The following is a 12,282-nucleotide window of genomic DNA, read 5'->3' as shown; positions in this document are numbered from 1 at the left end:
ATTCATAAGATTTAAACCCACCACAGTGCTGAGAATAAAAGATCCACAGGACTTTCCACCTCACAGAGAGTGAAACATCTACACCTCCAGCGAGCAGGTAGAGAATCATCATGATTATACACTGGACAGTGAGGACAAGTCAGAAATCCAGTAAAAAATACCTGGAAAGCACCAAAAGTTTCAAAGATATCCATCCCACCCCAGGTCCTATGAAGTCATTACTGATGATGGTGTTACATTGCAAAGGAACAGAAGCCATCTCAAATCACTGTAAATTATACCACAGAATAGGAAGAGAGTTCTGATGCAATGATCGTGTGATAATGCTGAGCACCACTGAACTGTGGAAAGACAACCAAGGTGTCAGCCAAGAGGAAGCAAGGATAACACATACTTTTCCAGATGAATATATGATCACCAGATCAGGGTGAGCTTAGAAACCTCCTATTATTCTTGTAAACTCTGTTTTTACATGTCTGTTAATTGTTGAATTGACAAAACATGCCTATGTGCATTGGTGCATTTGTTGATGCTTTTTTTTCTTTGGAAAAAGGGAATATTGTATTATGTCTCCAGCAGGGATACACTATATTACAGCATGTGACTCAATTATATGAAGCATACATTTCTATGTATATACTTTTGTATTTAAACAAGCAGCATCATGCTCAACTTGCCCTGCCTGATGTAGATAAAGAGCAAAAGCTCTATTTGTGCATTCAGGTTGTTATGCCAGATAACCGTGACAGGTTTACAAAAGAAAAGCCTCCATTATCTTTCTGAATCAGCCAACAAGTTGTTATATGTTCCATGCTCTGGGTGACCACTCAATAATTTCTTGTGGACTTCAAAAGTGACCCATGACCTCTTCATTTCCAGGATGGGTGGTATGCCAGCAGCCAAAGTAAACGCCCTCACGTTTAATATAAACAGGCATGTTTTGTAGCCTCACACATTATAACAGTGGCCACTTCAGATCATACCTCGTTGGCTGTGAAGAGTTTTGGGAGATGAAATATGTGACATAAATTTTTTTAAAGAAAATATCCCTTGCTTCAACTATTGCTTTCTCTTATTAAAAGTAGTTTTCAATTCATCCTCCATTAGTGAGTCAAGCATTTAAGAGGGAATACTATAATCAGATTAGTCATATTTTACAAGGTCAGGCTCAAGGGACTGAATGGCCTACTCAACCCTATTACTTATGCTCTTATGCATTTTATAATTTATTGGACTCCTGTTCAGTCTTTGTTTAATTATTTTGATTCATCACCCCCTTTAATGGGACTAAAATTGTCCATGCTGATTGAATACACAAATGTATGATCTTTTGCAACTCTTGACAAAAGGATCTCAGGCTCCGTCAGCTAATTCAAAGTAAAATAACGTAGTGGTTATTAGAAGATGGAAGTGAAGAGGTATTGATGTATAAGAATTAATAGAGTGCACAATAACTCAAACATGTAACTCAATGGTCATGCATTTGGCAGCAAAGTTAATTGGTAGTTCTCTCCTCACTGGGTCAGAATGTTGTGAGTCCAGGTCCTACTCCAGGAATTGAACATTATATTTAGGCTATCACTTTAGTGCAGCACTGAAGGATTTCTGCACTGTCAGAGATTTCATCTTTTAGGTGCAACATCAAATTATGGCCCTATCTGTCCTATGAGAGAGACCTTTAAAATCCAAATGGCATGACTTCAAAGAAAATCAGGGCAGTTGCCCTAAGAGTATTGGCTAGCTAATTCATTTCCCTCAACCAACATCCCAAAAGCAAATCTTCTGATCATTATTACATTGACATTTGTGTCAAGTTTTTTTGAAGGGTTTCTCACTGTGGAGCCATATCTTTGTAAACCCTGCCTCGTTCATTGTTTACCTTGTCCCTGTGGTGCATCTAACATCCAATTTACACCCCATTTTCCCACATGCCATTCTCAGAACAGCTCACCACTCCGTTAATATTTGCCAATAGACGGGCACCTGTACCATCTTTAAAAGCCCATCTGTACCCACTGTCAGTTCTGGAGATGGTAAATTGGCACCTCACTTTGCAGGCAGGGTCCTGGCATTGTGCTGGATAGGCATAATGGGAGACAGGGAGAAATTGGCACCTCACTTTGCAGGCAGAGTCCTGGCATTGTGCTGGTGCCAAACCGGAACTTACTCTTCCCCCGGGAGCAGGAGTCAAGACTTCGACACCAGACAATGTCCAAGGTTGCTGGTCAGGCCAATGTAATCTCAGCTGTCTGGAGGAATGCCCAGCACTCTCAGAAGAAAGTCAATGTTTTTCTCTACTCTGCCAAGTGCAAATGTCACAATCTTCTCTCTAATATCTCACATTCACTCTATCTTTGCTACTGGACTCACCTCTCACCAAAGCCCATACTCTACCACTGTTGCTATTACTTGCGATATCTCCTATTACACACACACCAACCGCTGACACCACTACCCTGTGTGACCTCTGTGCTGCCTGCTCACTTGCTCAGGACACCTCCCTACCTGCACCAAAGGCAACATCGATGCCATCCACTTTCACTTCCATTAATTCATTGTAAAAGCTACCAAACTAACCATATCAAAGAACCAACTCCCCCAAATGCAAATAATATGTTCATCTGCAGTGGGAATGTCCAACTGTAACAAACATATCAAAAACAATGTATTGGCTAAATTGCTCAGGAGATGCAATGTGCAAATAAATATACTGTTAAAACTCAGGATTTGAGTCGGTCCAGGAGTAGGACAGCAGAACAAATTTTATACAATCAGTGTTTAGTCAGGCTGCCTCACGAAGATGCTCAACGATTTTTGAGGAAAGAACTAAATCATAACTACTCATTGGAAAGAATATATAACTCCATCAATTACGTCGGTTGTGGTTGCAGGAATATTGTTTGTTCAGCTTTCCTCTCATACCCACTGTATGTTGGCAGGTTGTTATCCATATTTGCATTCAATAAAATGAAAACATTTCTGCTAACCTTTCTGACATCTTAATCCTGTAGGGGTGTATTATAAACAGGCCTTCATAGACACGAATGGTTTAATACCTGGATGGGCATAATGGGAGAGTATAACAGCCCTCAGTAGAGAAGAAGGAGTCAGGATGAATGGGGGACTCCTCATCATTAAGCATTTCATGAGGAGAGGACCCTGACTCTGACTGTCCTGAGCAGGTCCTGCACTATTATCAAAGGTTGCCCTTGACGTGTTGCTGGGAACCACTGAGGAAAGGATATCCCTCTTGACTTGACTGAGGTCTGCTGACATACATGACAGGATTCTCGGCTTTATATCTGTAAAAAGCAGAGAAGCAATACAGAAGTGATTTGAGCCTGATATCTCTGTCCAAGGGGATAAAGCACAGAAAGACAAGGCAATGCATGGCAAGGATGCTGTGAACATCCAGGTATGCTCAGAGCATGTGATCACTATGACAGAGAGTGAGGAGCCTGGAGCTGCGGCCTGGTCCAATCCATGAGCTGGGTATGTATCCCTGAGTGCAATGACAGTGGCATTCCAATGATAGTCACATTGTGAGCATTTGAAATGAAGAAGCCTTCTATAAATGGATCAGAGATGTGTCATGTCGGATGCCAATGTCTCTGGACGTATGGCTGGTGCCCATGGAGTGGTGTGGCCTGAGATGTTGGCTCTTGGTGTCCAGCATGGAGGTCACCTGGAGTTTGCAATAAGCTGAATCTGCCAGGTGCCCACTCTTTCTTGTTGGGCTTTCCCGATGATGGACTTGTTTGGTGAGTTTGGTAAAATCAGAAGCACTAATATTAATGATACGAGTTGAGTTGTTAACAAGGTATTTAACAATCAATAATGACGCGTGTTGAGTTGTTAACAAGGTGTTTAACAGTCAATTGTCAACTCAATTCTGCAACTCAAGGCTTCTGCATTTCAAATGCTCACAATGTGACTATCATTGGAATGCCACTGTCATTACACTCAGGGATACATACCCAGCTCATGGATTGGACCAGGCCGCAGCTCCAGGCTCCTCACTCTCTGTCATAGTGATCACATGCTCTGAGCATACCTGGATGTTCACAGCATCCTTGCCATGCATTGCCTTGTCTTTCTGTGCTTTATCCCCTTGGACAGAGATATCAGGCTCATATCACTTCTCTATTGCTTCTCTGCTTTTTACAGATATAAAGCTGAGAATCCTGTCATGTATGTCAGCAGACCTCAGTCAAGTCAAGAGAGATATCCTTTCCTCAGTGGTTCCCAGCAACACGTCAAGGGCAACCTTTGATAATAGTGCAGGACCTGCTCAGGACAGTCAGAGTCAGGGTCCTCTCCTCATGAAATGCTTAATGATGAGGAGTCCCCCATTCATCCTGACTCCTTCTTCTCTACTGAGGGCTGTTATACTCTCGCAATGAGAAGGAGCGGTATTAAACCATCCGTGAATATGAAGGCCGAGCATAAATCTTGGCACATCTCTTATGAAGCTGAAAATGTGTTGCTGGAAAAGCGCAGCAGGTCAGGCAGCATCCAAGGAGCAGGAGAATCGGCATTTTGGGCATGAGCCCTTCTTCAGGAATGAGGAGAGTGTGCCAAGCAGGCTAAGATAAAAGGTAGGGAGGAGGGACTTGGGGGAGGGGCATTGGAAATGCGATAGGTGGAAGGAGGTTAAGGTGAGGGTGATAGGCCGGAGTGGGGGTGGGGGCGGAGAGGTCAGGAAGAAGATTGCAGGTTAGGAAGGTGGTGCTGAGCTCTTATGAAAGGCATAAAAGATGGAGAGAGATGATCTCTTTTATTTAATTTACTTGTGGGACGTGGGCATTTTGTCTGATCCAGCATTTAACACCCATCCTTGGTTGCCTTTAAGAAGGTGGTGAGTTGCCTTCTTGAATCACTCCAGTCCATTTTATGTAGGTACATTCACAATGCCACCAGAGAGGGAATTCAAGGATTTTGATCTAGCGACAGCGAAGGAATGGCAATGTATTTCCAAGTCAGGATGTTGAGTGGCTTGGAGGGGAAATTGCAGATGGTTGCATACCCATGTAACTGCTGCCTTTGTCCTTCTAGATGGAAGTGGCCATGGGTTTGAAAGATGCTGTCAGAAGAGCCTTGGTGAATCTTGAAGCCAAGATGGGGCCCCCAGCTACTGCTGCTAAATTCTTTTATTCATCTTGCCATGGTCCAAGTCACTCAGACCCTTATAAGATTCCATCCATAGAGTTTGCTACAATTGAAATTACAGCACAAAACTGAGTTGGGAAACATAGTTATCACCCCTTGGAAAGACTGGTAATCACACATTCCTGACTTAAAATAAACCTATACATGCGACTAATCAGGCAACAGGTGGGAACTCCACACAAAGACTGTTAGATGTACCAGAATAATATGTTTCAATTTCATTCAAGGTTAGTGTAATCAAACTCACTGAATGCTGTCACTTAACTCTCCTTGAACTATATGTTGATGTTTATAAATTGGAAGCTTATAATTGCTGAAGGATAATGACTTAATTTGTGGGAGATATTAGCAAAAGACTATTGTTGTGCCTAATCTTGAGCTGCCTGAATGAAAGATTTATTTACTCTAGTTACAGGAGGCAGTAGGCTTATATACCAGCAGATGGCTGGATAGGATGAGGAACATCTGCTAACGTCCATCATTTTCCAGTTCCAGTCTTTTGAAAATTCCTATTTATACTTAGATGCACTAGGGCCTCTTTTTGGGATCTGTGAGAGAGTCCAGAGACATTACCGGCTATAAACTCAGGTTTTAACACAGAATACAAGGTGGCTTGGCTGAAAATTCTTCTGTCCACCACTTTATCATGACCATTACCCCATTCAGCATTCCACTTCTGATGATCTTCCTGATGGGAACCGGGAGTTTGATTGACGGGACTCTTCCCAAAGGTTTGCTTCAATTGTTGAACTGTTCTGGTTAATAAAATTGCTTTTTAGTTAGGGCAGAATTTCATATGCTGTTTCTCGACGCGCTTTCTTTGTAAACAGCTAGAAGTGATCATTTAATTATTCTGGTTAATTGTGAATTTACTTTGAATGAAACAAAATTCAACTGTTTGTGAAAACAACCCAAAACTATCAACGAGCATGACACTGGAGCAGGATTACTTAATAGCTCATATTTATTGCTCAGGTTTTGCTTTGTTAGAAGGGTAGCGACTAATGATCGTTATGTCTATGCATTATTTATAGGGCAGGATGCCATTTCGTTTTTGCAACGAATGAGCCATATAATCATCCCTTTTAGCAATTAATCGCAAATCTAATAATTAAAAGAAACCATTTTTGTTTTAGCTGACTGCTGATTGGATCAGGAAATGTCAGAGATGGGTGTCAGTGGAAACTGCCCATGGTGCAGCTATAGAAAAGCAAGTTTGTTGTTTATGGTAGCTTGTCTTGTCTTGTTTAAATGTGATTCATTCAAAGTGAATGCTGAGTAATTACTGGGGCAATGAAGATGGGGGATAAAGCTGCTGAGGGGGTCTCTTGTGGTGCAGTGGTAGTGTCCCTACCTCTGAGCCAGAAGTTCAAGTCTCACCCGCTCCAGAGGTGTGTCGTAATTTGTCTGACCAGGTTGGTTAAAAATATTTATAAATGAGCTGGATGAGGTTCCAGCCATTGATATTAATCCCCTGCACTCACTGAGATGGGACAGAGTTCAGGGGTGCTGATGAAAGCATTTAAAATGTGCTCCCAATCCACATATGTGTTGCTGTGGTTTTTATGACAATGGCTATTGGGGTTTCAGAGATTTCTGTGCTATGGAGAGGCACAATACTTATAATATATTTAAATCAGAATCCCACGGAGTGTTTGGAATAAAACTCACTATTGGTAAGCAGCTTTCCTAGTAGTTAGCAGGGAAACAGAGGCAACACCTATCAATGTCACAAGTTAACAGCTGCTTTATACCAATGCTCCTCTCTCCCTCAGCACTTCCCACCTCCACAGGCAGACTCTTCAAGTAAACGTCTGGTTTATTCCCAAGATGCAAGGTAGACTGGTTAGCAAGGTTAGCTCACATGGAAAACAGGGACAACTAACCATTTGGATGCAGAACTGGATCGAAGAAGACAGAGGCTGGTGGTGGAGGGTTGATTTTCAGACTGGAGGACTGTGACCAGTGGAGTGCCACACGGATCGCTGCTGGGTCCGCTGCTTTTCATCATTTATAAAAATGATTTGGATTTGAATAAAGGTGGTATGGTTTGTAATTTTGCAGATGACACCAAAATTGGAGGTGTAGTGGAGAGTGAAGAAGATTACCTCAGGGTACATCAGGACCTTGATCTGATGGCTCAATGGGCCAAGAAATGGCAAATGGATTTTAATTTAAATAGATGTGAGGTACTGCATTTTGGAAAGGCAAATCAGGGCAGGACTTATACACTTAATGGTAAGGTCCTAGGGAGTGTTGCTGAACAAAGAGACCTTAGAATGCAGATTCATAGTTCCTTGAAAGTGGAGTGACAGGAAGATAGGATTTGAAGGCATTTGATATGCTTTTCTTTATTGGTCAGTGCATTGAGTACAGGAGTTGGGAGGTCATGTTGTGGCTGTACAAGACATTGGCTAGGTCACTTCTGGAATACTGTGTTCAGTTTTGGTCTCTCTGCTATAGGAAGGATGTTGTGAAACTTGAAAGGGCTCAGAAAAGATTTACAAGGATGTTGCCAGGTTTGGAGGGTCTGAGCTATAGGGAGAGGCTGAATAGGCTGGGGCTATATTCCCTGCAGCATTGGACACTGAGATTTATAGAAATTTATAAAATCTTGGGGGCATGGATAAGGTAAACAGACAAGGTCTTTTCCCCAGGGCGATGGAGTCCAAAACTTAAGGACATAGGTTTAAGGTGAGAGGGGAAAGTTTTAAACGGGACCTAAGAGGCAACGTTTTCATGCAGAGGGTGGTGTGTGCATGGAATGTGTTGCCAGAGGAAGTGATGGTGACTGATGAGACATTGATGTTACAACATTTAAAGGGCATCTATTTGAATAGGAAGGGTTTAGAGTGATATGGGCCAAAAGCTAGCAAGTGGGACCAGATTAATTTCGGATACCTGATCAGCATAGACGATCATAGACTATCAGGTGTGCTGTATATTTCTATGACTCTATGTCCTGACTCAATGAATTGTAGAATTGTGAGGAAGTGATGGTCTCATAATATTATTGCTAGACCATTAATCCAGAAACTCAGTGAATGCTCTGGGAACCTGTGTTCGAATCTATGCCACAGCAGATGGTGGAATTTGAGTTCAATTAAAAATATAACTACTGCGTAAGAAACTACTGATGACCATGAAATCATTTTTGATTGTTGGAAAACCCATTTGGTTTACTAATGGCCTTCAGGGAAGGAAATCTCCCATCCTCACCTGGTCTGACCTACATGTGACTACAGACCAACCACAATGTGGTTGGCTGTCAATTGCCCTCTTAACTGACCAAGCAAGTCATTCAGTTGTACCAATCCATAAAAAGTCTCTTCAGAGGCACCTAGGGATGAGCAATAAATGTTAACCAGTCAGTGGCGCCCACATCCCACAATTGAAAATCATTCAGTACAAAAGAGGCCTTCAACCCCTCAGATCTGCTGTGGGGCCAAATGGCCTGATACTGCACTGGACAATTCTATGCAACCCAAGCTGTGAAGAAACATTGCAATTTGAAGATTAAGTGGACAATTCTGATGTGCAAATATTTTACACATACTCTGGAATGAAAGCCACGAAGCATGGAAATATTTCATAGTTTGTGCGTGGGGAGTGGAGGATTGGAAATGTTATTCTGATAAACTGAATAATGTGAGACATGAACCAAAAGCTGACTGAATGGGGATGGGGAGCTAGAAAGGGAGAAAAATGGATTAAATGAGGGGAAAATCTGTCAGGAGGTAAAGTTCAAAGTGGGGGAAGGTCATCCATGTTTTCTTCTAAGATACATAGCACAGCGGTGATCTTGCGGGAGCTATGGGGCAACCAAAGGATTTTAATGTCTAGGTACAGTAATCACTAAAATCTGGTTCACAGGCAGAAGCAGTAATTAGAGTTAGAATTAGATTAGGTTTTTTTTTATCATGTGTACTAAAGTACAGGAGTACTGGTAAACTGTACAAAGTCACAATTCTCAGGTGCCATCTTAAAATACAAATTAAAGACAAAAGCAGAAGTAAAAGAAACAGAGCTAAAAAGAAAGGCTAAAAGATCACTCCCATCCCCTCTGTCATGAGTCCTGACCCACCACTGCAACCATGGCCTCACTGCCAGAAAAATAAAAAGTTTATTTTATCTCATTAAAGATTAGTGGTCTCTGAAACACTCAGCCCTGGGCCTCCATCCTGCCTGCCTCGAGTCCCTGCCCGCTGCTGCCAATGAAACACTGCCACCTCCGCTGTAGCCATGGTCAGGAGCCTTGGCTCAGCCTGCCAGTCTGGATCAGGTGACCTCGGGTTGAGATGGAGCCACACCCGCCTCATCCTGGCTTTGTATTGCTGCCACTGCCACCTCCTGGGACATGCGCCTCATTCGCCAGGAGACCTCAAACTGAGGTGGAGCTTCACCCTGGCGTTGCTGCTGATGCCAATTCTGCCTCAGTCTGCCATTACATTCGGGGCCTGGATATCATTGTCACGTTAGTAATGTACTACAACAATGGGAATGTGCATTTGTAAAGCACCTTTAATATAGCAACTTATTATCGTTGCTGTTGCAGTGTAATGGGAATTAGTACGTTAATAACGACAATGTAGATGAAGATATGACAGTTGTCAACAGTCAAATGCCATCAAGACTCCGAGAAGCAAAGAATGGAAGAACTGTCCTGGAGAATTACAGCCAGTATTCTGTACATTAGAATATAAGTAAGGAGTTCATAGGAACTCCTGAGAAGCAGTCAATAGTCTTAGACAAGGTAGAGACAGAGAAGCTGTGATCAGAATAGGGACAATCTCACTACGCAGAGAGTATATTCAAACACTCAGCAGCCAGAACTCATGGTAGGCAGACACCATGAGGATAGAATATTGCAGACGTGGGTTCAAAGGTTCAGCACACAGTCCATGGAAACAGTAGCCCTAGCACAACTCTATATTTGCTTCTGTGGTTTCTCACTGACATTGTGTGGATGAATTTGAAGAATCCTATCAGAAATCTCAATATGTGTGGAGTCCAAAAGATATTTTCCAGATTGTAACAGAGTCTTCACTGAAGTGGAGGGGATGTAGAAGTTGATGATGTTCTCCTGAGAACAGGAGGAAGTTGAGGAGGTTTTATGAAAGGGAAAATAATGAGGCACTTAGATTGAATTGTTTGCCTCACTGGCAGGATAGTCAGTAACCAAAAGGAACCGATACAAGGTAACAGGCAATTTAACTGATGTATAATGTAATGCTTCTCAAAAGAATAATACAGTCTGCATTGAGGTAGACCCAATCTGATGATATCATAAGCACCCGAGTGGAAAAAGGCAGAATATCTTTATATAGCAAAATGGTCTATATAAGAGAAGACCTGTTGAAAGCACATGACCAGTAAGTTGTGCATAGTCAGGAAAGAGTGAGACACAGCCCAACTGAGTATACAGTTCAGGAACATTAGATGCAGCATGGGCATTCAGTGCAGAGGGGAAGAGATGCTTCTTGTTTATTTTGATGGGTCACAGTTTGTAAGGTTTTTGCATGGGATGAAGTCCAGGATTGGGGACCCAGCACAAAAGACAGAGTGACATCACAAGGAAACCATAAGTTGCTAATAGTTGCTAATTTGACTATCTATTATAGTTTACTTTCAGATTGAAGATAAATAGAGAAAATACTTATAGGTAATAAATTAAAAGACCAGTAGGAAATTTGACAAAATCAAATTAAGAACAAAGTTGATGAAATAGAGAAGCCTGTCAAGGTTGTGTTGTGTTGTACCTGAATGATATGGGAGCCCCATTGTCGTTCATAGTGACCACATCAGCAGCAAGTGTTGGTTGCTTACGAGTTGATGTGCTGAAGTGGGAGGGGGAAAGTTACCTCGATGCCATGTTTCAGGAGTCAGTCACACCCTTTATATTAACTACTCTAAATTCAGTCAGTAGGGAGGGACAGGAGGGTGTGAGTCTGACTATGAGTGAGGCAGGTAGAGGGATCTAGGAAGCAGTGCTGACTTGAACTTGTTTAACAGGTTTGAGCTTCTTGCTCCCTGTGTGGATGAAAGCGTGGGCTGTAGGGAAGACGGGCAAGCTACCACAGCACCATGTTACAGGGAGCATTCATGTAGGGGGGAGAAAGAGAAATTTAGTTGTAACTGGGGATAGTACAGTCAGGGGAATGGGTATTGTTCTCTGTGACTAGGATCAGAAGTCCTGAAGGCTATATTGTTTGCCTGGTGCCCGGGTTCAGGATAACTCATCTGGGCTGCAGAGAAAGTGTCTGGATTAATAGTGTCTGGATTAGTGTGCCGGACTGCACACTAGGGTTCTGAAGGAGATAGCTGAAGAGATTGTGGAGGCATTAATGGTGGTCTTTCAGGAATCACTGGAGTCAGGGACGGTGCCAGAGAGCTGATAAATAGCTAATGTGACACCCCTGGTTAGGAAGAGATGGCGACAGAAGATGGGAAATGAGAGGCCAGTTAACCTGACCCCGTCATCGCTAAGATTTTAGAGAACATTATTAAAGATGAGATTGTGGAGGACTTGAAAGTGTATAATGAAATAGGGCCAAGTCAGTACGGCTTCATAAAGGGGACGTCATGCCTGACAAATTTGATGGAATTGTTTGAGAAGATAATGAGCCATTTAGACAAAGGAGAACCAGTGTAAATGATCTGTTTCAATTTTCCCAATATTCCAAATGCAGTGTGACCAGACTCTTACACAATCTCAATAGCACATCCTGCTCTTGTATGTTAACCCTCTTAAAATGAAAGCTAATATTACATTTGACAAGGTGCTGCATAGAAAGCTGCTAAATAAGAAAAGAACCCATTTCATTAGGGGCAGGTTACTGGCATGGATAGAGGTTTGGCTGACTGGCAGAAGGCAGAGAGTGCAGATTAACGCATCTCTTTTAAAATGGCAACCGGTGACTAGTGGAGTTCTGCAGTGGTCAGCGTTATGACCACAGCTATTCACATTATACATTAATGATCTGGATGAAGGAACTGAGGACATTGTTGCTAAATTTTCAGATGACACAAAGATAGGTGGATGGACAGGTAGTGTTGAGGAAGTGTGCAGGCTGCTGAGAGTGGGCAAAGAGAGTGAGCAGATGGAAGGAAGAA

At 42.4% G+C, this 12,282-nt stretch overlaps 1 protein-coding gene across 2 annotated transcripts in view; it reads left to right on the top strand.

The window, feature by feature from the left end:
- The first annotated feature begins 5,694 nt into the window (after window positions 1-5,694).
- musk (muscle, skeletal, receptor tyrosine kinase) overlaps window positions 5,695-12,282 on the top strand; it is a 196,922-nt gene continuing 190,334 nt past the window's right edge. For both annotated transcript variants that reach the window (XM_072588112.1, XM_072588114.1), the window contains exon 1: window positions 5,695-5,900. In XM_072588112.1, coding sequence (XP_072444213.1) covers window positions 5,816-5,900 — 85 coding nt within the window. In that variant the 5' untranslated portion in view covers window positions 5,695-5,815. The remainder of the gene's footprint in view (window positions 5,901-12,282) is intronic.

This window comes from Chiloscyllium punctatum, chromosome 2, assembly GCF_047496795.1.
Source record: "Chiloscyllium punctatum isolate Juve2018m chromosome 2, sChiPun1.3, whole genome shotgun sequence".
Taxonomy (NCBI): domain Eukaryota; kingdom Metazoa; phylum Chordata; class Chondrichthyes; order Orectolobiformes; family Hemiscylliidae; genus Chiloscyllium; species Chiloscyllium punctatum.
Note: the sequence above shows the minus strand (reverse complement) of the source record. Positions and strands in the feature narration are given on the sequence as shown.